This window comes from Hermetia illucens, chromosome 6 (assembly GCF_905115235.1).
Source record: "Hermetia illucens chromosome 6, iHerIll2.2.curated.20191125, whole genome shotgun sequence".
Classification (NCBI taxonomy): domain Eukaryota; kingdom Metazoa; phylum Arthropoda; class Insecta; order Diptera; family Stratiomyidae; genus Hermetia; species Hermetia illucens.
In genome coordinates, this window is record NC_051854.1 from 98,181,743 (window position 1) to 98,206,203 (window position 24,461).

General features: G+C 46.1%; 1 protein-coding gene across 5 annotated transcripts in view; it reads right to left on the reverse strand.

Annotated features, from left to right (window-relative positions):
* The window catches only part of LOC119660356 (probable G-protein coupled receptor No18), a 254,873-nt gene that overhangs the window by 31,453 nt on the left and 198,959 nt on the right, over window positions 1-24,461 (reverse strand). For all 5 annotated transcript variants that reach the window (XM_038068856.1, XM_038068857.1, XM_038068858.1 and 2 more), the window contains 3 exons: window positions 13,804-14,182; window positions 5,385-5,487; window positions 5,188-5,313 (listed from right to left, as the gene is read on the reverse strand). In XM_038068856.1, the coding sequence (XP_037924784.1) occupies window positions 5,188-5,313; window positions 5,385-5,487; window positions 13,804-14,167 (593 nt within the window). In that variant the 5' untranslated portion in view covers window positions 14,168-14,182. The remainder of the gene's footprint in view (window positions 1-5,187; window positions 5,314-5,384; window positions 5,488-13,803; window positions 14,183-24,461) is intronic.

Genomic DNA, 24,461 nt, shown 5'->3' on the forward strand with positions numbered 1-24,461 from the left:
TCCCTGTCGGTGAAAACTTATTTGAAATTTTTATGATTGATGCTGTCATATATCACCATAGTCTGAGGCACATACGCGCATATGTAAGAATATAAACAAACGAGATTATCATATTATCTCAGATCACACTCCGAAGGAACCAGATCACCAGAGGATGGACAAGTTTGATTAAATTCTGCAACATGCTCCAAAGAAGATGCACTTGCACACATTAATCCTGCAAGGAGTCATCTAGTGCAGCGAAGGTAACAACCCATCTCCTCGCCCTATTCCTCCTATGACTGATAACCTGCGAATCACCATCCTGAGTGGCCACAGTCAACCTAAAGGAAAGAGCTATCCCAAAAACCTAAGAAATTGGCGAAATTGACAGATGCAGATCCACCCGGAAGTACTAGAGCTCCACTGAAATGTTCCATTGACACGCGTTTGCTCGTCTCTTTGTTATCCAGGCTCGGAAATGTGGGGGTAGGGACGTCCTTTGAACACTTCTGCCTCAGGAGAATGTCCCTGCCATTTGTAATGACTTAATTGTGATGGGGTTATAATCAAAAGACTATCCTGAGTGGCCGCAGTCGGCCAAGAGACCTTAAAATTTGACTTAATTAACCAAGAGGGTCTGCCCGCAAGTACTAGAGCTATGTGAAAGTATACTGCATAGTAACGATCGTACTAGCCGATTTCACCCAGGAGAGCCATTTTAGGATTAGCTCGGTCCTTACCGTACCGTACTTCGAATCGTACGGACGTATTACACGGACTTCAATCGTGAATATTCTATTCGCTCCAAATTTCTAGACTGCGCTGGGCACTGTGGTACGACATTCCACGCCAAACGTTTGGGGGATTTCCTCTGCATTCATAGTCATTCGCACAAAATTTTCACCGAACGTTACCTGTCGTTGTAATGCCTGCTGCGGTATCACGCTATCTGATTCAATTCAACTGCTGCATCAACACACGGCAACTTTAGCGTCGATCCAACATGTAGTTTCAAAATCACCATCAATTCTGCTCCCTCAAGCTGCTGCTTCATCGAGCACCAGCGTAACCTCAGCTCCTGAGACGCTGCTGACTGGCTCTGCTTATGCCCTGCTAGCGACAATGGCCAACAATACTCGCGCTATACCTATGCTGCCCCGGTCGACTAATTCTCCGCCTCTATCTACCACGCACTGTTCCACTGCGTCTATAAAAAATCGCCCTCCATCGGAGGGTCATGTTCCCTACTCAGAATCGGCTGCGCTACGCACTTCTGACGACCGGCCTACTGTTGCTACATTAGCGCCATCATACGCTTCCTACTGTACATCATCAGCCCGCCACCGCCGCCTGAGCGGGCCCCAACTTAATCTCGCCTCGGCGCCAAACAACTGTTTGTGTCGTGGCTATCGTACTTCACCACGTCCGACGAAATTCTGGCCTATATTAAAAGCAAAGCCAACTCAACTCTGTCACGTCTCTCATGTGCGAAGCTGACGAAATATGCCTCTCCTGACCGATTGATAGCCTTCTTCAAAGTAACGTATCCCCACGACTTCGATGCTATCGTCCAATCTTTCTTTTGACCACAGGGTGTCTTCGTCAAGCCTTATCAGAGGACTAAGCTTCGCGAAAATTTCTGGCCCGCCCGCCTGTTAGCTGAACTTAAATGACACTGACAACTTTACATTGGTTTTATCAAAATGTAAGGGGTCTAAGGACCAAGCTGTCGGATTTCAAACTGTCACCAGTTGTGGAACGCCACTTCATTCAGTTTGCGCTAATGCGTGAAGCAATTTCACAACGCAGTTCTCCATTGGTACATTAAATACTTTGTAGTGCCGTCAGATTTCGTGCGTCCGAAAGCTCGATAGCGAAGCCCTACGGCGACATTAACATAGTAGACGCAAGTTGAACTTCCCGAGAAACTTTAATCTGGACTTTCCAACCAGGGCAGAGTGGAAGACCGGCGGCAGGTTGTAAGGTTATGAAAAAGTATTCTTCACCGATAGATCAAAGATGGTCTGTAGAGTCGGTGCAGGGGTTTTCTCGAATACAAACAGTGTATCCGAGCCATATGGTCTTCCAGATTTCGCCAGTGCTGCGGAAGTACTGGCGGTACTGGACGTCTGTCGATGACTGGAGCATGATCCGAGCCCAAACCATAACATAGCCATTCTGACCGACAGCCAATTAAGACCTTGACTCAGCAACGACATCCTGACGCAGTTCAAAAACGCGCTGGACAATCTTGGTGGCATGCCGCACTGCCCCATGCCGCCAGGCCCGACGTACCTTCCAATTCGGATTGCCGGGGCTGCGGGGAAAAGCGGGGAACCCTCAGTCACTTCCTCTGCCCAGCTCTACCTAAAGGCAGGCTACGGACACTGGGTAAACCATACTTTGGGGACCTCAGAGAGATTTCTAGTTGCAGGGTGGGAGAACTGCTTTCCTTCGTGAACGCTACGGGCTGGCTCTGAAGACCAGAGCCATTGGACTCAGCCTCCGTGCTCTCATAACAGCAGTCACTGTCTTAGGAGTTTGTAGCATCAAAACGGCGCACCATAACGCCAATTGGGCTGCTCGGAGCGACCACTGACACCTACCTACCTACCTCTCCATTGGCTGGTGGCAATGACCCGAGATAAATAAATTGGTCAGTTCTGAACAAGTCATTGTCAATGACAGTGATTGTGCTTATTACATGGGAATCGGTCGTCAAAAATTCAGTTTTATTCAGATTCAATCTGAGACCGTGTTGCATAATGGAATCGTTCCATTTTTGTACAAGTTGCTCGAGATTATTTTTGCTGTTAGACGCTAGGAAAACGCACGAATTCTTTTGACACTGGTTGTCCTAAAACATACCAGATAGTTCGTGTGGCAGATAGTCAAATACTTTCTCCAGATCCAGAAAAGAAATGTACAGAGGGCGATGCTTCTCACGGTGGTTCTCCATAAGTAACTCTGCAGTGTGCATTGCGTCAGTAGTTCCATAGTTCTTGACAAACCTCGCTTGATTCACAGTTATTTAAACGATTTCGCGAATACGGTTATCGCAAATGCGTTCAAGAATTTTCATGATATCGGACAGCAAACGGATGGCAAGATAATTTTGCTGGATTACCTTTCTTTTTCCGTATTGAAACTTTGGGGTTTCTTGCCAGCCAGATATGGTTCTACCCTCTTCAATAACCGGATTGAAGAATTCATTGAGCCACAGGGTTGTGTCCCAGTTCCTGGCTTTCCAGAGCTCGGATGCGATATCGTCAGTAGTTAGGTGCAGTTGCGAAAGCGTGCGACCGCTTTTTATTTATGTTTTATTTTCAAGAAACTTGTGGTAAAGCATAGCAGACCAATGCCGTGGCGTGCAACGGCCGTCGTGTGCAACACAGAGTCTCGTCGAGTGTTTAAGTCCTCGATCTCGCATTAACCCTATCTTTCTGCAACGGCAATAAATATCTCTCAGTTTAAGAACTCTAGAAAGATGTACCATGCTACATAGTGCCTTACGTTACATATTTAACCAAGACTAAATTCCGCATGTGCATTTCGGGCAAATTGGGGCGAAAGTTAGACCACTCACCCAGGCCCTTTCATCAACACAATATATCTCTGAATAATAAACCATACCAACCACAAATCTGCTAAGGAACCAAAAACTGTACCGAATATGATAATGCAAAAAGTACTAACTTTTGTGGAGGTGAATTTCATTTAAAAATATAAATCTTTAGACACTGTACAAACAAGTCGGGATACCGGATGTTAGGCGCTTCTCTATATGCACGATTCCATTTGTACATAGCTAAGAATACAAAACACTTCGGCATATTTTGCCAAACTCGAAGATATGCTTATGTACATACATATCAACAACATAAATACTGTGTTCATCCTAAACAAACATTTGCCATTCCCCCATGATGATGAATACATACATATATACCTATGTGCGCAGCAATTGATCTAACGCATCTTTAAGCGTTTCCACTCTACTCTGTGCGCAAAAGCATACATACATATATATGTAATGTACGTAAACTACTGGCTAGAGTGTGTCATTGACACTTTTGACAAATGTCATTCTTGACATTTGTCATCCCAGTCTCATGTCAGTTCGTCAGCTGTTTCTGCGGCCATTGAATGCATCGGTGGAGGCAAATTCATAATGGTCCGTAGGTTTGCGCCTCCAATATGCTGCGACAACGTTTTACACGTCTTACGGTGCCATAAATTTACCTTCGAAAATTTTACCTTATATAACTTTGTTCGGATTGCGTTCAAACTTTTCGGAATTATGTCCTATTTGAACGCTTATGCTGCTGTCAAACTCCGTCATTCTGGTATGAACTTAAGGGGACTTTCCGATAAATTTCTAAAATATTGTAATATAAAATTATTCCCTTTATTTGCGGAGATATTGGAATGGGATGTATTTTGAGGCTTAGATTTCATATAGTGTCATCACTGTGACTTTTTCAGATTTTTCCGCTGGGTAGGTTCTAAGAACGAGACCTATTTCACTTTGGGCCACATATTTTGAGCCCTATCTCCCCTATGTTTCAACCGATATCATAAATAAGATCAGTTTCGAAAGTACTAATCGAGCCCTTTCATTTGATTTTCTCTCGTCTTTCATTCACTAACTGGAGAAGACCCCTCTGTATATATATATATATATTCAAAAAATACGCTTCAGACTCCCTCGACCTATGCTGTCACTTGAGACTAGGATGACGCCACTATAAATTTTATATTCATATATCAGGCAAGGCTGCCTACACAGCCTTGAAGCAACAAGTATTTCGTAATTGATGACCTAGATAGATGCCCACTGTTTGAAAGTCTACCATACCCGAAACATTCAGATAAGATCCTTCCATCGCAAAAGTTTAAACAGATCCTGGCCTGATTTATGTTAGGTTGACTGTCTACCGAAGGAACGGCACCTTGAGTTATATCAACATCTTAAATTTTACCTGGTGGCCATATAAGTTACCGTATACGAAGCTCTGCACTTTCCCTAGGCTCCTTTCTATACTAATTATATACAATTAAAAATTCATGAATGGAATATGTGTAAATTTAATTTGGGAGCGTAAACCCGCCCTGCAATTACCGAAGCACTAAGTCAAAACTACGTCAGGGAATAAAAATTTACTATCATGTAGTATAAATTCGTCACACATGCACAACACTTACCAGCCAAGGAATGGAGGACACGTTATAGCCAACGCCACAATCCATACGACTAGTATCATAAGGAGTGCTAATCTCTTCGATCTCCGCCGTTTGGAGTATGTTAACGGTTGTATTACGGCTAAGTACCTAAATGAAAACAACTGGGTCAGAAATTATTTTTGTGTGTGTCCTTCGAAAACACATTAGACGTGACTCACCTATCGAGACTAATGGCACACAGGCTGAGAATTGACGCTGTACAAAGTAGGACATCAAGCGAAATCCAAATATCGCAGAGTATCCATCCGAATTGCCAGCTCCCTAAATGAGACCATTGTACAATTCATTAAGCAAAAACATTAGTTACAATAATTACACGCAATGCTACGTAGATTAACTCTAGTGGGCAAATTAACGCCTACGCGTCGTTACCATGAATGGGGCATGACGAGGGCTGAATTCTAGGGAAACACTACACAGTGGGAAAGGACGACATGTGCATTTCGCTGTTTGTTCTTTCATGGGAAACACTCAGGGAAGTTTCCCCTATTTATAAATATAGACTTGCATTCTGCCCCAACAGCTCCATCAACACGCATTTATATCTATGGTTTCCCAACCTTGGAAATCTGGCTCGATTTAGACTATCTTCTTCCTCTTCTTTGGCCCGTTCACTAGCGGGGTCAACTCAATGTAGACTTTGTAAGAATTAATTAAAACCGCCAAGTGCTGAAAATTGCTACGTATTTCCTGGAATAACCAATTCAACTATCAAGGGTGGGTCACCCTCGGCGACTGGCAAAATAACATTGAATGTATGTTAACGTATTTTGGGATGGAGGAGCAATCGACTGCCAACGCAGGAAAGTCAATTCAGCAGATAGTCGCAAGGAAGAAGTTTTAAGACGATGATAATGTTTGGAAGAAGGGCAAGGACCGGTAGTAGGAATACAACTGTCGATTGCTACCACAACTAGCGAGTTCGTTATCTGGCTGCGAAGAGTCCGGTAAAGGTTCAATGTTGCACCCCATCCTCGAATTGAAATGCAAGGGAAATGCAAAGTCCTTTTCTACAACATTTTGGAAACTCGTCAAGGTTACCTTCCTTTAAACAATTGCGACGCATCACAGTGGAGACTTTGGAATATTATCATGGCCATTTGGGGTGAGGGAAGGGTATAGAGTGTATATACCGGGAAGGAACGTGTGTGTGACGGTCATACACCCCAGAAAGTCATGGCACTTCAAAGCGAAGATATTTTGATAACATAACGATATAACTTTCAACCCCAGCCCCGAAGTACGGGGGGAGAAGGCGTGGCAATAGCCAGCTTACCAATATCAAAATAGCTTCACCTTAAGACCCTTGCTGTAATTCAAAGGATGTAGGGTGGACGGAGCGTTCCTTTCCCTCCAACATACTATCGTTCCAAGATTCAAACTTTAGTACGTTGATGTAAAAAAAGGGGATATAATGGCGACACCAACTGTGGTGTTTCCACAGTCGGTAGGAATAGTCGGTAGCCAAATATTCCCTAATGCACCCAAAGATAGCGGCCAAACTCTCATTGTTTTTGTAGGTACCAGAAATTTAATCAATAAACCCACATACATATACACCTCTAGTACGAATGGATCGTTAAAAGACTTGGGCATCCGCAGATCGCATTACAGAGATACATATACCTAGATCTTACTATTATATTGAAAAGAGCGTCATTGATATGAAGCCAGACGGAGGAGGAGCAAACTACCTGCCTAAGATAACATCCGGATGACGTCTGTCGAGGCCATACCGGACAAAACCCCACCACAGTACATCTAATAGGCAGTGCCCACACTCAATAATCCCGGACCAGTACGAGATGGAAATAAGGAAAAGATGCTACTGCGCCAGGTTACAATAGTGAGTAGAATTCTCACCCACTAAAACCACCCCCTCTTATCCCCCCATATCCCCGCGGGACTACCGTGAAGTATTACTTCGCGAGGAGAGCTCTGCTTTACACCAGCACCACAAAGTCACGCGTCCGTAGCGCTTTCCCTTCTTGTTCCAGTTCCTGCGGCTTTTCGTGTATCACAGTTGCTGCTTCATTTATCGCACTCCAATTTGCTGCGGACTTCAGCGTCTTCTCCACGAAATTATGGGGTCCGATAACTGCGTTAAGGACGTCATTTAACCTCCCTCTTTAATTCGCCAATCTCGGACAAGGGAATACTACATGCTCCGGGTACCCGAGTGTGTGGGCGCATTCATCCAATCCGAAGCGATACAAGTACTTCCTATATCCACCGTGTCCTGTAAGGAACTGTATTAGGTGGTAGTTCAATTCCCCATGCTCGCACTCGACCCATCCTTCAATACACGGGATCAGTGCATGGGTCCAGCAGCCTTTCTCGGAATTATCCCATCATTGCTTCCACCTCCTGTACAGGTCCTTCCTAGTGGCCTTTCGGAAGCTTGTAGCCACTCCGGCCGGATTCGCCCTCCTTTTCCGGTAGAGACTGTGTGTGTCATTCGCTAAAAGATCTAAAGAAATCACCCCCGATAACACACACTACCTCATCTGATACCATCCTATATGCACTGCGCAGCCTCAGCGCGATTGGCCAGTATGCCAAACTTACCCTCCCCTGATTCACTGTGTTATCCAGTGCGCACACCTAAACAGGAGCCGCATATAACAGGATTGATTTCACCACTAGATTTTCATCATCATCATCAACAACGCAATAACCGATATCCGATCTAGGCCTGCCTTAATGAAATACTTCAGACATCCCGGTTTTGCGCCGAGGTCCACCAATTCGATATCCCTAAAAGTTGCCTGGGGTCCTGGCCTACTCCATCGCTCCATCTCAGCCGGGTCTGCCTCGCCTTTATTTTCCACCACAGATATTCCCCTTATAAACTTTTCGGGCTGGACCATCCTTATCCATACGTATTAAGTAACCCACCTACCGCAACCTATAATATTAAGCCGGAATTTATCCAGAGTCAGGTGGTCCGATAGACTACACGCTCGAAGCGGTGGAAGCAACCTGTTATATACCACCCTCTGCAACATCTTCCCCGTAGTGTCTAAAAGACAGATAGGTTGGTATGAAGAGGATGCGCCAGGTGGTTTTTGAAGTTTCGGTAGCGGAACCAACCTCTGCCTCACTCCTTCAACCATACACGATTCAAATGTACTTATGAACCACGCAGGCCTGATTTTAGCAGCCAACTTCAAGACTTTGTTTGGAATCCCGTCCAATCCCGGAGCCTTATTGTCCCCAATCATCCACAGATCTCCCGTAGTTCAGTCACCCCGGGCATTCAGAAGACGTCCTGTTCAACCATTAAATGAGATCCACTTTCTTCTTGTTGTGGAAAAGGATTGTGATTATTTTGAGCAACAGTCGCTGGAGCATCACTTGGGGTGATTTTTGTCGATGAATCTTGTCCAATACAACCTTGTAAGCAGCGCCCCACGGGTTCGTGTTTGCTTCAAGGTACAACTGCTTGTAGCAATTGCGCTTATTTTCCCGTATAGTCTTTTTAAGGCTACTTCGAAGATCGCGGTATTTCTTCTCCGACTTCCAATGTCCTTGCTTCCCTCTAGTCTTTTGGCAAAGCCCTCACTCACTGAGACATGGTGCTCTCAACAGGTTAGGTTCCACCAGTAGTTTGGTTTCTACTATAATGGAACTTACGTTGCGGTATTCTACAGTCACATTCCTCAGTTATCCGTTGTCATAACTGGCGCATTTTTTCCAGCACCGTTCCCTTCGGATCATAACCTCCTTCTGAAGCCGCTAAGAAAGTCTCTTCCTCAAAGCTCCAGTGGACCACCCAGCTATCCTGGCGTTCCCCGTTCCTGATGTCGAGAAAGACGGCCTGATGATCACTGTGGGTGTAGTGTTCACTCACCCGCCAGGCTATCCCTCTCGCCAATGAGGTACTGAGGTAAGTCTGATCGACGATTGAGCCTAGCCCTCTGAATCAGAAGGTGTGCAAGCATACAACATTGGCCAGTACAACGTCCAGCTCCGCGGAGATTTCTAGCAGGATTTGACCTCCAGCCGGTGTTCGTCACTCGACTTCCCCAGTGTAAAACCCACGCATTAAAATCGCTGGCAATGATTTTGGAGCTTTGATCTTTAGCGTCCAACACCATGCTGTCTAGCATCTCCTCATATTGCGCTAGTGTTGCACTAGGAAGAGCATAGCAGCTGTAGATGTGGACGCCGTTGACTTTCGTCCGTACAAAGCCAGCTCACGGAAATATCATTGTTTCTTGAACGGCTTGCCGTCCACATGCCCGCGGTTCCCGATGAGTCTTTCACCCAAGTAGCACCAACGTAATTTCAGCACCGTTCACCGTTCATATTACTGAAACGTTCACATTCGACTCTTGAATGGTTTGCGATAGCAAGTCTTGAGATGCCTGGCATTTTAGCAGACATTTGCGCTATTAGTACCTAGCACAGAATGTATACACATATATTATGCCAGAATATCCACTTTTGTGCGTTACCGACATTCACAGCCTTAGATTTAGACTTTTATTACTTTGTCAGTAATAGTATGATTTCCACCGAACTTGGCAGGATCACGCCTTATATATAGCCTGTATTACTACAAACGAGACAAATTGTACCAACTGGTCCTCCAGGTTGGGGGTTGGGTAGGGCTGACAACCCTACACGGAAAACAACTCGTTACGAAGCCACAACAGGAACCTCGGAAAGGACGGATTTTAAAACGACGGACCCAGCAACGACAAAGGAACAACGATTTGCGCATTTTCTCATGGAACGTGCGCTCCCTGTACAGAGATGAAGCTGATGAGCAGCTAGCCGATACCCTGTCCCAATATAGGGCTGATATAACAGCGTTGCAAGAGATGCGACGGACAAGGGACCGGTTTCCTGGAGAAGAGCCACTACACCATATATTACAGCGGTCATCCAGTAAACCATGTGCTCGGAGTAGGTTTCTTAGTCAGCCAAAAAATGAAACCTGCTGTTATCGGCTTTGAAAACATAAGCGAACGGCTATGCACTCTGCGCTTGCGAGGCAAGTTTAGAAATATAAGCCTCATAAACGTTCACGCCCCTACAGAGGAGACTGCAGAGTCGGAGAAGGATACCTTCTACGAGGCAGTAGAACGAACCCTCGAAGCCTGTCCCAGATATGATATCAAAATCATACTTGGGGATTTTAACAGCCAAGTAGCGAAGGAGCCCGTATTCAGGCGATACGTTGGCTCCCATAGCTTACACGAAAAAACAAATGATAACGGACTGCGGACTATTCAATTAGCAGGGTCACACGAAATGGTTGTTGGAAGTACCGGGTGTGCGCGGAAAGCGGTCCACAAACATACGTGGGCCTCTCCAGACGGGACCACTTTCAACCAAATTGACCACGTGTTGATCGAACGCAGCCACCTCCCAGCCTTGATGAATGTCAGAACATATAGGGGGGCCAATATAGACTCGGATGACTATCTCGTTGGCATGGTGCTCCAAGCTCGAGTAACAATACCACCTAGAATCCCCTCTGACAATCAGGTGAGTTGAACACTGAAGCCATCCACAACACAACCCTCCGCGACACCTATCAGAGGGAAATGGATGCTGCAATAACCGCAGTCAACAGAGGACCTGGAGATGAAGCATCAACAAATGATCTTCACAATCACCTGAAGAACGTTATCATGGATACGGCCACAAACATACTTGGCCCCCGCCGCAAAAGGAGTCGGAACGGTTGGTTTGACGATGAATGTAAGCTGGCAACGGAACGGAAGAATGCCGCATACCGAGTAATGTTGCATTCTCAAAGAACGCGGGCACGCGCAGAGACTTATCACGAACTCCGTCGAGCGAAGAAACGACTTCACAAACGGAAAAAGGAAGCCTGGGAGAACCAACAAGTCTGTGAACCAGAAAAGTACAGGGAGCAACCGCACCAGGCGCGGAAGTTTTACCAACAAGTCAGCAGGATGAAGCCTTATACACCTCGATGCTCATCCTGCCGAGACGAAGAGGGAAATCTGATTTCCGACAGAATGGGCATATTAGAGCGATGGGTTGAGTACTTTGGTGAGCTACTGAACAACCAGAACATCGGCGAGTTGGAGGTGCCGCCAACTGAAGACGACGGACAAATATTGCCACCACCAAGTTTAGGAGAAACAGTCCATGCAATTCATCGGCTAAAAAATCATAAGTCGCCAGGAGCCGATGGAATTACAGCCGAATTGGTTAAATATGGAGGCGACCAGTTACACCAAGTGGTTCATCAACTTGTGCTCAAGGTATAGGACAGCGAATCGATGCCTGACGATTGGCAACGAGGCATCATCTGTCTCATACATAAAAAGGGAGATATCACACAGTGCAGCAATTATAGAGGTATCACGTTGCTGAGTACCATCTATAAGATATTCTCCGCTATCTTGCTAGGCTGGATAGCCCCATACGCCCAGAACATCATCATACCAAAGAGGCTTCACTCCAGGCAAATCAGCAACAGATCAGATGTTCTCTCTGCGGCAAGCGATGGAAAAACTGTTGGAATATGGACAACAGTTGCACCATCTGTTCATCGACTATAAAGCCGCCTATGATAGCATAGCCAGGGTAAAACTCTACACGGCCATAAGAGAATTCGGCATCCCGACGAAATTAGTAAGACTGACTAGGCTGACCCTGACCAATGTGCGAGGCCAGATAAAAGCAGCAGGATCACTCTCAAGACCATTCGACATCAACAACAGTCTAAGACCAGGGGATGCGCTATCATGCGTCCTCTTTAACCTGGTCCTCGAGAAAGTGATCCGTGATGCTGAGGTGAATGCAAGAGGTACGATCCTCTTCAAGTCCACGCAACTACTGGCCTATGCTGACGATATCGACATCATGGAAAGAACCACCCGAGACGTACAAACTGCCTTCATCCAGATCGAGCAGGCGGCGATTGAGGCGAGATCTTGGGCTGCACATCAATGAAGGCAAGACAAAATATATGGTGGCAACGTCAGCACCGAAGACGAATCAACCAACAACATCAAACCGCACTGGTCAAACACGAAGAAGAATAAGGATGGGAGAATACAACTTTGAGACCGTTGACAATTTCTCCTATCTAGGGTCGAAAATCACAACCGATAACAGCTACGATGATGAAATCCGCGCACGATTGTTGTCAGCCAACAGAACCTATTTCAGCTTACAAAGACTGTTCCGCTCGAAACGTCTCACCATAGGGTCAAAGCTTTTACTGTACAAGGCTATGATTTTCCCAGTCCTCATGTATTCCTCGGAAACTTGGGTTCTTAGCAAGAAAAATTGCGAACTCTTGGCCGCGTTCGAGAGAAGAATCCTCCGAAGAATTTTTGGCCCCCAACATGAGGATGGACGATTCCGTAGCCTACACAATGACGAAATCTATGAGCGATACCATGACCGTCCGGTTGTGGATAAAATCCGGCTCAATAGGTTACAGTGGGCGGGTCACTTAATCCGTATGGAAGAGGATGATCCCACCCGGAAAGTCTATAAGGGCAATATCTATGGTAGAAAAAGAAGACGAGGCAGACCCTGCCTAAGATGGAGCGATGGCGTGGGCCAGGACGCCAGACAGCTTTTAGGGATATCGAATTGGTGGACCTCGGCGCAAAACCGGGATGTCTGGAGTTCCTTATTAAGGCAGGCCTAGACCGGATACCGGTTGTTGCGCCGTTGATGATGATGATGATGATGATTACTACATGATTATAGGACCTGGCCTGACCTCCCGCTGCAAGAGCCTAGCACGCTAGCCACTATGCCATCCGGACCGTGATATACGGTGGCAGAATCTATCTTGTTCTGCTTCAATGCAATGGTGAAATTCCTTCCTTTTGCAGCATGAACCGAGGTCTCAACTCCTTACGCTCATCGTTTTGCATGTTTCCGCAGTCTGTCAGTTACTCAATTCTTGCGACGTCCTTTTGAGATGTCGTCGACAACTTTTGTTTTGTTTCAGCAGCTGTCAGCACCCCTTTTGCTATAGACATTCAGTCTATCAAAACCATTTTCAATTGCCAAAAGTTATCCCACAACGGGAGTCGTCCTAGAACTATAGGGCGTAGAACAACTTTCCCTAAGCCAAGAACTGAGGCACAATGCAAGGAATCGGAAAGGTTGGCATGTAAGTCTGGTTCGAATATTATGGCATGTAGGACACATACATAGTGCTTTTTACCAGCCACACTCGTACGTAGACTAAACACAGAGCAGCGATATACTGCAAGGACCCTTCAATCAAATAGTAATAAAAAATATTATCCATTTCCTGGGCTATTCATACCTGGCTTGAATTAGTGCCTTATTTTGAACTATAGCAATAATGCCTTTCCTTTCGAAGCTGAGCTAATATATACCACATGATTACAACCCTAACTGCTTTAAATAAGGAAGTAAGTCCTACATAAAAAAATACAGACTTCCCTGTCCAATTACTGAAAAATCAATACATACTGACGATTTGGCAGCTCGTGAAATGGAAAACCATACAACCCACACCACACCTATTACCCTGGACAAAACAGTTACTATTACCTGTAGGGATAATATGGATAATGATATATTGTGCATACTTACCGACAATATAGAGAATCACTGCAGGCGGCATAACAAAAGTGCCAACTAGCCAATCTGTGATGGCCAAGTTCATAACGAAACAATTTGTAACGGTTCGTAATCGCCTGGTCGTTAATACGGACAGTATCACAAGAGTATTTCCAATTACGGTAATGAAAATCAACAAGAGGCACAGGATCACAATACATCCTTTCTCCCACGGCAAATTGAAAAATCCTGACACAGATGGTTGCGAAGTAATCGTGGTTGAGTTCCCGTCACACTTTCTCCCGCAGAGTTCATCCCCGCTTCCCGACGTCAGGTTCCAATATGGAAATGTACTCAATAAGGCATTAGGCTCCAGGGGGAATTCGGTTGTGTTCATGTTGCTACCTAGAACCTGGAATGAAGAGAAAACACAAAAAGGTGGATTATGATAGGAGCCTGTTTTTATTGAAAGTCATGTTGTGATTCTAAGATAAAGAAAAAAACCGGCAACGAATGCATTCCAGGTTCCCTGGGTACGTACGTGTGAAGCTGGTGACACAGTAACCGATTTGACCTGAGATCGAGTAAATGATTCTCGTTATCCGAGAAGGAAGGCGGTGGAGGGGGTGTAATCTAGTCAACCAGGTGTATATCTACATGAAAATCGATTCAACTGTGTAGAAAGCAACGACAACGAAAATATCCTGGAGGTAGAGGAAAGCCAATATGTCGTGAAATTCTTGATTATGCACACAATATCGTTGATATTAGCTAAACGATTTTATATTATCGAGACATTGAGAATTCGGCACAGAAATGTATGGTTCGTATGTACATATGTATACGTTTCTTCCTAGTTACCTTGCACATTATTGGGGTAGTTTTATAGAAAGTGGTAATTTGGGCGCAATCCTTGAAAGTTGAGCAGAAAATTTTCGGATATAAGATCTAATATGCGAGCAAAGTTTTAATCAAATCTCTTCGTATATTCTAATCAGCGACTAAGGAATGTTATTCCTTTATATGAATATTCAAAAAGTACTAAAGATAACTGAAACGCCGATTCCACATATTGTTGCGTTCTTACTGTACGTAGTTGCTTTACATAGCCTCGTATCACTGGATTGCGTAGCACTTGACATAAACCCGTTCTATAACTTAAAGTTATAGAAGCGTTCAGTATAATTAATTAATTATAGAACAATTCCTTTAACTGGTACAATTCGAGACGTATTTGCAACCGACGCCATCTATTCGAACCCTGAAACTAGACTAACTTCGTGGGCAAACTTTCGGTCCTTTTATACCCCGCCGAGCATTCCAATTATACAATTTTGATGTCTTGTCATAACCACGATTTAAAAGTGACGCTACGTGACGCACCCCAAGCTGCACTGCCTGTCAAAATATCTTTATATGGTTTTTTTAGGCAGCAATACACACTTTCCATGTAATAAACTCAGTTTGCTGTTACGATTTTTTAGTTTTGGTTTGTATCTACTGATGTTGTCGTTGTTTATAGTTGACTGTCGCGCTAGTGCAATATAGGCACGGCGCGTCGCGGCAGTTGTGCTGAATGTAGTGTCGCGTCACGTAGCGTAAATGGGGTCGTACCTATAAATTAACGTCGCAAAGATTTTTCCCGAAATGATTTTCGTCACACTGCCCACTGCCTAAACTTGTTCGTTCCGAACAAAAATCATTGGTACCCTCGAGATCGAGAATCGTGCCCAGGTACTCTAATTTCATTTTCGTCCGTCTTTGTCCACTTCATCTAATTTAGTTAACGTCATAACTAAATTCCGTATTTTCTTAACGAGGTACTTCCAATTTCGATCGCAACTTTAGTGTTTTTCTCTTCTTGTGCTATAAAGTCTGGAGCAATACCAATTGATCCTAGAAGGGCCCAATTGGTTCTTCCATCAAATGTTGCTTGTTTCCTGTTACTTAAGTGGTCCGATTCTTCCTAACCGCTCTCGGATGACGGCTTTACCTCAACCATGAAACTCATTCCCAATGTAGTTCCAATCTCACAAAGGATCATGTACTTCCGTCTTCGAGGCTTCGGCCCTTTTGCAAAGTCGTAATTTCACGCAATCTGATCCTAAGCATCGTTATAGACATACTTCTTCATGATGATTCAATATGATGCCCGTGTCGTTGCTCGTAACACAACCATCAACATTTGTACGACTGCGCGACCTTCATTTTCCAAAACGTTGAACACGTATCTACCCATTTGCAGAAGATCCCGTCGTCGCACAGCATAAATCTTAGCTATGAAACTTTTGACTTTTCCAGAGCCTTGCTCGAAAGTCAGCTCTTTCTCCGCCATAACCCTCAAACGAAAAACACTGTTGGATCGTTCTGCGATACTCAGTCGTGTATCCTCCTTACTTCGCAATTTTCTTCCATTTTTCGCTTCCTTTTCTTCACAGTAATTATCCCAAAACTGTTGCCTTTTACGTGTCCATTTATCCATCCACTCTGATCCCTTCCGTTTCCTGCGACGCTTCTTATAAATCCGTGTTACGTACTTTCCTCTATTCCAGTCATGGCACTCACTTCTAAAAATATGGATAAATGTTACACTCATCATTTTTACAACTTCTCGAACCATCGCCTTCAAATCATTATGCGAGTTCTACACTGTTGCTAGATATCCTACCGTCTGGCATATGCTTGTTTTTACCTTTGTCCTGAAAGGTCTCAAGTTCCTATCAATCGCTTCTTGCCTCTTCCCACTTTTCGTCTGCCAACTTATCACCTCTTGAATAGGCACCTTCTCCGGTTTTCGACAGTTCCGCCAGGTGTGCTCATCCTGCTTACAAATTTCTTCCTATTGTTTTGTAATTTCACGAATGGTCTCCTCCTGCCATTTTACACCTTGACCTACGACCTCCTCTTCATGGTATACTACTTCTTGGCGGTTTCGCTCCTGCTCTTTAGTCACCTCCTGACTGATCACTTCCTTGTGATTTTCGAATATCCTGACTGGTACTCTCATGCAACTTGTCAACTTCTTGCACCATCTCTTCCACCGGCTTTGGAATCTCATTGGGGTTTTCACGCTGTATTACTTCCTTGTCTATACTTACTTCCTGATACTTCAGCTTTTCATCGTGACACACTACAGTTCCCTCTTTCCTTTCCTGAGGTTCTTCAGGGTAATATCCCAATCATTTTGTAGTTTCTGTTCTCTGTTCTGCTACTTCTTGAGTACCTTCACACTGCGATTTTTCATTCTCTCGGCACGCTGCTTCCAGAGCGTTTTCCTTTTGTTTTTCGTTCACCTCCTTTTCATTAAATATTTCTTTTGCCTGCCTTTCGTCTTGTCGTCTTCCATATCTTTCATAAAGTTTGCCTATCTTCCATCCTATATATAGCTTGCGTTAGAGCTGCTATATCGCTGTTGTTTACCTTGGACGTTCCAGCAGCTTCCTCGCGACCTTCAATAGACAGTAAACACCCTGTTAAGGCGGTCTTCTACCGCCAAGCAGAGGCCAGTTTTTGGGAATAAATTGTAACGCAACCTCTAAAGATAAAAGATAAAGATACGTCCATACCATAGTCCTTATTGAAATGTCATAGCAAGATGTTCACCGAACAAGTAAAACAAATTGATTGAATTCGATAAATATTTCTGGTAGAACTGATACTTTTGGAAAAACGCGTTTAAAGATAAAATATTATATAAACCGTAATTGCAGAACCTTACAATTCGCAAAGTTCTTCTTCTTCATTGAGAAAGTATCCTCGTCTGGCCCTTCCTCTTTCTGTTGAAACCGGGCCCTTTTTGCAACGCTACTGACCCTACGCTCCGACTAGTCGATGCGATCCTCATCTCCCAAAGTAATTCCCAACAAGTCCATGACTTGGAAGATGGACATAAATCCTTCGTTGAAAATTATTACTGCTAAGTGGGTAGCAATTTAAACCATCCGTTTGCGAAAGCGCGAATGTTTTGGAATCGAAAATTAAATACAGCTTTTGAGGGCGTGCACCCAAGTTTTGAGTGTGTGCACCCAAGAATCTTGCAAATAAACAGAAGATTCTCGTATATCGATTTCATCAACTGAACAATCTAGCGTCGATGGGAATTTGATCTTGCCGAAAACTTTTCAAAGTCCCTTGGACCTCGGTCCGATGCCACTTGATGAGAGGAACAGTCGTACGCCACTGAGCGCTTGAAGTCCCCCGCCCCCAAAGTACCTATGAAGGAACGTACTTTTCCTCTGCTTCAAAGGCGTGGCAGACCAAAATCTGCCCTTGGCCTCCAGGATAGGCTTCCTCCAACCATCTCGATCCTTCGATCGCGTCCTCCAATTGGAAAATTTCAACAGTTTCTTACTGGGCTCGTCCACTGATTCCTCCTACCATTTGCGTGGCTCTTCCACCGAGCGGCGTCCTTCGGGGTTGCCTTTGAATATCCTTATCGTTCATCCATTCTACGTGACCAGCGCGCTGGGATTTTCCTATTTTTTCCACAACTACTAGGTTGTCATGGAACAGGTACAACTCATGATTGTATCTAATCCGCTAGTCAGCTTCATCTTTTACTGGTCCAATTATTCGACGCAGGACTTTACGATTGGCTTATCTAACGCTTGCGTTAGAGTCCGCGCTTCACAGCCGCACAGCAGCACAGATCGTATTTTGGCCTTGAAAAGCATGGATGCGAGTTCATCTGCATCCGCAATTCATTTCGAAGCATTGCATCTTTTTTAGAATCACCGCGTACGAAAAACAGCTGTTAGTGGAGATAACAATTGCTTCCGGGTGAACTCGCACTTTTACTTTCTTCTTCGCCTTTTCAATAACGACATCGTTCTCCTTAGATTTCCCTTGAATTGCTGACGCTCGGACATGGGCACAGGTTTTTTACCTTCCTTGATTTTAATTCCATTCTTCAGAAATGCTATTGTGTTTTCTTTCCTCTTAGGCTGATTTCCTAGAAGATCACAGTCCTTCTCCCGGACTCTTTTCTATACTAGCAGGTCGCTATAACTACGGTTCGGTGTCACTTGGGTCACCTGTGACCCTGTTGGAATAGGGGAAGTCCGCTTTTCCTTGGGACCTCTTTTCTGCTCCTGCACCCTATTATAGGGGACCATAACGGGTTCCACCATGTTTTAAATAGCTTGGTGCACGTTGTGCTCCACGGAAGATTTTCTATGTGAGTGTCCTGTCTATGGACGCATCAGACATCAAACGTTTATACATAAAGGAATCCGAGATGTTCCTTTAGACGGGGGAATCGGGTACAATGGACCACTAAGGTCTGAGTTCTCAAAGGCTTTGTCTCTTCCCCACCTCGAACACATATGCACACACCCACGTTGTGCTTGTCCTTGATGAATTCGGAAAGCTCAACTATGTTTGCTTCAAACTGCTTGAAATGTAGTTCCTTCAGGTCAGGGATGTGTTCTCTATGAGTCTTGGCCAGATTGCTCCTTCTAAATGCACCTTCACCCGCAACATTTAACGTACTTTCCTGCGTTTTATTCGTTGAAATCTTTGGCATTGATAGAAATTGGAGAATTGAGGAGCTTCTCCTAAAATTCTTGCTCTCGGAGTACCTATTGTGGTCGTCCCTCTTAGACAAATGCGATAGGTGTCGAAACCGGCCGACTGCCAGCGATCCCCTTTCAAGCCGTCATTTTTTGCTTTCTTTATTGGCATCCTTGGCAAGGCCTAGCGTAGCGTTCAGCATAATGTATAGCATAACAAGAGAGAATTTGTTATTGCATCAGGGAAGCGGAATATGCCTCAAATAGCAATGATTTCAGGAATGATTACCGAAGGAGCTTACATATTTTCGCAAATCGTTCTGTCCTCTAAAGGATGTTAACTATGGTCTTCTTATCCTCGACGACAAGCAACTGAATAGGTGGGAAAAACACTTCTTCTCGGTTCTTAACCATATTACATCCGATGAAGTCTATCTTCTACTTCTATGAAGTCCTCTTGTCGATGAAATGGCTGGTCACCGTAGCATGCGGATACGAACTATTCCTCCAGGCAGAAGACAACGCATTTCGGCCATCAATCCACTCACACGGAATAAAGTCGCTGGTTTTGACAGTCTCCCACCCAGCCTTTGCACTTGAGCGAGGCGTTTACGATGCACCTCCTTGTCAAGGGCATCAGCCCATACCTCCGCACCATAGAGAAAGACGGACTGCGTTGCTCCCATGAGGAGACGTCTCCTAGTTGATATAGGGCCGCCAACATTCGCCATTAGCCGACTCAAGGCCGCGACTCCTGCTGCAGCCCTTTCCGCGGCTGCTTTGATTTGCTCGAAGAAGCTCATCTTCGGGTCGAGCATTAAACCAAGGTATTTAATCGCTGGTTTTGACTCTATAGTCAACTCGCCGATCGATATGGGACGCAAGGTCGGAATTCTCCTTCTGCTCAGGATGACTACTTCGGTTTTTTCCAGCGCAAGGTTGAAACCGTGAGCAGTCATCCATCCGCTTACCCGTCGCATCAATATGCCAAGTCTGCTTTGCGCCTGTTCAACAGTGCGTCCGGCAACAAGTGCCGCAACGTCGTCTGCATAACCGACCAGGCGAGACTCTTCGGGCATATCGAGTCTCAGCAGACTATCATAGGAAGCGTTCCAGAGGTCCGGCCCTAGGATGGATCCCTGCGCTACTTCCGACGTGATTTCCATCCTCCTCTGGCCCTCTAGCGTCTCATAGAACAGGGAGCGGTCTTTCAGATAATCCCTCAATATCCGCAAGAGATAGCTTGGCACGTGAAAGAAGTTCTCTAGTGTGCCTAGCATATCTGTCCATCTTACGGAATTGAAGGCATTTCTGACATCAAGCGTTATGAGGAGCACTATCCGTCGAGATCGACGGCTGTGTACCCCGGCTCGATTAAACACATCTACGACCTCCATAACAGCATCCACTGTAGATTTCCCTGTTCTAAACCCGAACTGCCTTGCGGATAAGTCCCCGGCAGCACGGATCGCTTCAGCGAGTCTACCCCTGATGAGCTTCTCGAGCACTTTTCCGGCCGTGTCAAGCATACACAACGGTCGGTATGCAGACGGGAGCTCCGGGTCTCCTTTACCCTTACTGATCAACGCGAGTCTGGCCACTTTCCAGCGGCAAGGAAAAATGCCCTCCTTCAAGCACGCGTTGAACGCTTCGAGCAGCAATTCTGGCCGTTGGCGGAACACCAGTTTGTAAACTTCCGCCGGGATGCCATCAGGACCTGGCGCGTTCCTGTTTTTCATAGTGAGAACCGCTTCTTCGAGTTCTCCCATTGTGAAAAGGGGGCAATCCACGACGCTTTCCGCGCTGTTTATATCAACCCGTACAAGGTGTCTGGGGAACAATGCCCGCACAATGCGGTCCACCTGGTCGGTGCTCAATATGCAGGGCTTTCGCAGAGCCCCGATTTTCCGAGTGACAAGCTTATAGCCAAGTCCCCACGGGTCATCATTCACCTCATTAACAGGATTTTGCCAGCCGTGAGCTTTGCTTTTATTTATAGCGCTGCGGAGTCTCCTTTTTTCTGATCTATATTCTGCCTTTATGGCACATGGCTGCTCGTTGGCGTACAAACGTTGTGCCAAACGGCAGAGCTTATGGCACTCATTCCGTAGATCGGCAATTTCTGCCGTCCACCAGTGCATAGAAGGCTTTCCCGCCTGGGGCCTCTCCGGGGCATGGAAGCCTCACACGCCGTCGTTATCAGATTCATCACTGAATTTACGACGGTGTCAGCTGCGACACCACCACCCCCCGGAGTGCCCCCCAGCACGGCCCTACCTGCTCCAAGAGCTTCGACGAACCTTCTGATGTTCACCCTCGCGACATGTTGGTGCGTGTTGGTGCTCGCCGGCAAGTAGCGTCAAACACTTCGAACGCAATGTACTGATGATCACTTGCCGAGAAGTCTTCTAGGACTCGCCACCCGTCCACCGATGATGCCAGAGATTCCGACGCAAAAGTGATGTCAGGAATGCTTCCATCACAATCTGAGCGCCGAAACGTGGATCCGGTGTTTAAAATTACGAGCCCGGTTCTCGCCGCCATTTCCAGAATCCGTTTCCCTCTGGAGTCTGATTGAGGCATGCCCCATTCAAGAGCCCTGGCATTAAAATCACCGCCAACCAGGATTCGTCCTTCCGTGCTAGAAACGGCGTCCTCCAGAGCATCAAGCCGGCGCTGAAAGTCCGGAATCGACTCATTCGCCGTCAGGTAAACGCTAAAAAACGTTATCCCCAAACACCGGATCCAGACAAATCCGTCCACCCGGCCTTCGGCAAGAACACGAAGTCGAACGTCGTCCCGAACCCAGATGGCATGCGGTGCCCGATAAGTCGAGATACCATGAGGACGGGTCCTTGTTTCGGTATTGCTCGCTAATCAGCACTAGATCAGCATTTACTTCCGCAGCGAACTGTGCTAGCTACTGGTGATCGGTTGCACTCCGGTGCATGTTAATTTGCAAAACGCGGATCATGGCGTTCGCACCCTAGCCCTCTCGAATTCCGCCATGAAGATCGGACACCGTCCCGAGCCCGCAGTGTGTGCGACGCTTTCGCCAGACGCGCCATGATCCCTGCAGAGAACACAACTCTCGCTTTCCTTGCAAGTTTTCGCTTGATGACCCGCTTGGCCGCATCTCCGGCATGCTGTCCTCCTGTCCGGACCCTTGCAAGCTTCTGACGTGTGTCCATAGTCCAGACACCTGTAGCACTTGGCGGGGACTATCCGCATTCGTACCCTACATACTGCCCATCCGATTTTGATTCTCCCGCTGTTAAGGAGTTTCCTCGAATATTGCTCGGGAACATCCACCACGGCAAGTTTTTGGCCTCGAGCATTTACAGAGGTAATACCTACCCGGGCATTGATCACCTCTGGATATTCACGCTTTAGCGCCTCCTCTACTTCGGCCTTTTCTGTAAGGCAGTCAAGATCCCGTATTTCTAGGGAGCACATGGGCTCTAGGCTGGAGACAAGAGCCTTCTCCCCAATAGCCCCTTGACCGCTTCGCAGAACGTGCTCTTGCTGGTCGTCTTTGGGCCCAGTTCGACGAGAACTCCACCACTCCTCGTTTTCCGTATCGAAGACACCTCTGCTCCGTTCTCCTCGGGTTTCATCCTGTAGCGGATTTCACTAAGGACTTCCACAAATGTCTTGCCTTCCGTCGGCTTAATGAGCAGAGCCGACGGTCTAGTCCTTCTTCGTTTCCTCATTTTTTTCCGCAACTGGCTTTGGGCTGGCAGCCTCCTTGTTTTTGGACAGACGTGTCTCTGGCGACGGAGTCCGTTGTTTCTTTTTATCCTTTTTCGCCTTCTTTTTTTAGGCCTTGGAGACTACTTCCATAAAGTCTCCTTCAGGCACGTCGTCCTCTTTCCGCTTTTTACCCAATTCTACAATCGTTTTCCGCTGCTCTCCACGTTCGTCTATAAAACGAAATGCGGTCCAGTAGTTCCTCCAGTTCCATCAGCCCGTTTTTGACGCCTTTGTTGACGTTCCTCTGAAAGAACGTTGCCGACCGCATACGTTTCACCACTGCTGCGCACTTTCTGATGAGCCTTTCCTCTTCGGCTCTAGCGAGGACGGTCGAATGCATTTCCACTCGATTTGTGTCCAAATCCATCTGCTCAGGACTAGCGTTTCTCACTGAGCTTACTTCCAGAACAGGGGCACTGCATGGTAATGGAGTTGCCATCTCCGCACGGTCAGTCGCGCCACTTGATGAGGCTTCCTCTTTATTTGGGCGCCCCGGTGTCCCATCGGGTATGTCAGCCCTCGTTGCCTCTTTCACTGATCGCTGCGGCGAACGACGCATTTTTGTGCTCCGCCCAAACGCACCCAGCTCTTCCTCCTTGTCTGTTGTTTCGTCGTTTTTTTATAAATTTCTGAATATTCTCCATGAAAAAGTAACCAGCACATCGTGTGCAAGGGAGCGGGCCGCAATAGTCAAGAACGGGTATACCCTCGGGGACACAGCCCCTACCCCAGTTCCCTGAGGCCTGACCTACGCTTAGCTGATCGCGGAATTCACGGACGGATCAGCGCTCGCTCGGGGCAACGCGGTCTACTAACACCGGTTCAATGCACACTTCCCGACCAGGGTCCCGAAGGGGCTGGCTCCTGATACACGTCGCAACTACCACCTTGGCAGAGCTACGCTCACATCACCCCGTCGACACCGACAGAGAGTTGTCGACAGCTCCGGAGACTCCCAGTGTGTCCCGACGTGTACCGGTCATTCGTGGTTCGCTCTTCACCGAGAAGCTTTCTCGAGGCTACTACCTAGGACGCAGGTATGCTGCCAAATAGGGGGCAGAACTACTTACTCGGGCACCTCGGGGACATCGATTTTATCACCGCCATCAACGATATTAGTTACCAAGAGGTTAGAATCCTGCAAACAAACATGGCTACTATGCAATTTTCAAAATGTGGTCAATACTTTATGCCAGAAGGCACCTCCAGGGAACGCTATTTTTGAATGACTCACATTGCGGAACCAAAATGTATAGTAGCCCATCCCATTTGAACTGAAGTACGCGATAACTTACTACACCGTAATAAAAAACTATCCCATGTCAATTCCACAGTCCAATAAACATACATATACATACGTAAACCACGTGCTCGATACGTCTACAAATTCTTGACCCTTTCACGCAGGATAGAGAATTCATAAAATTT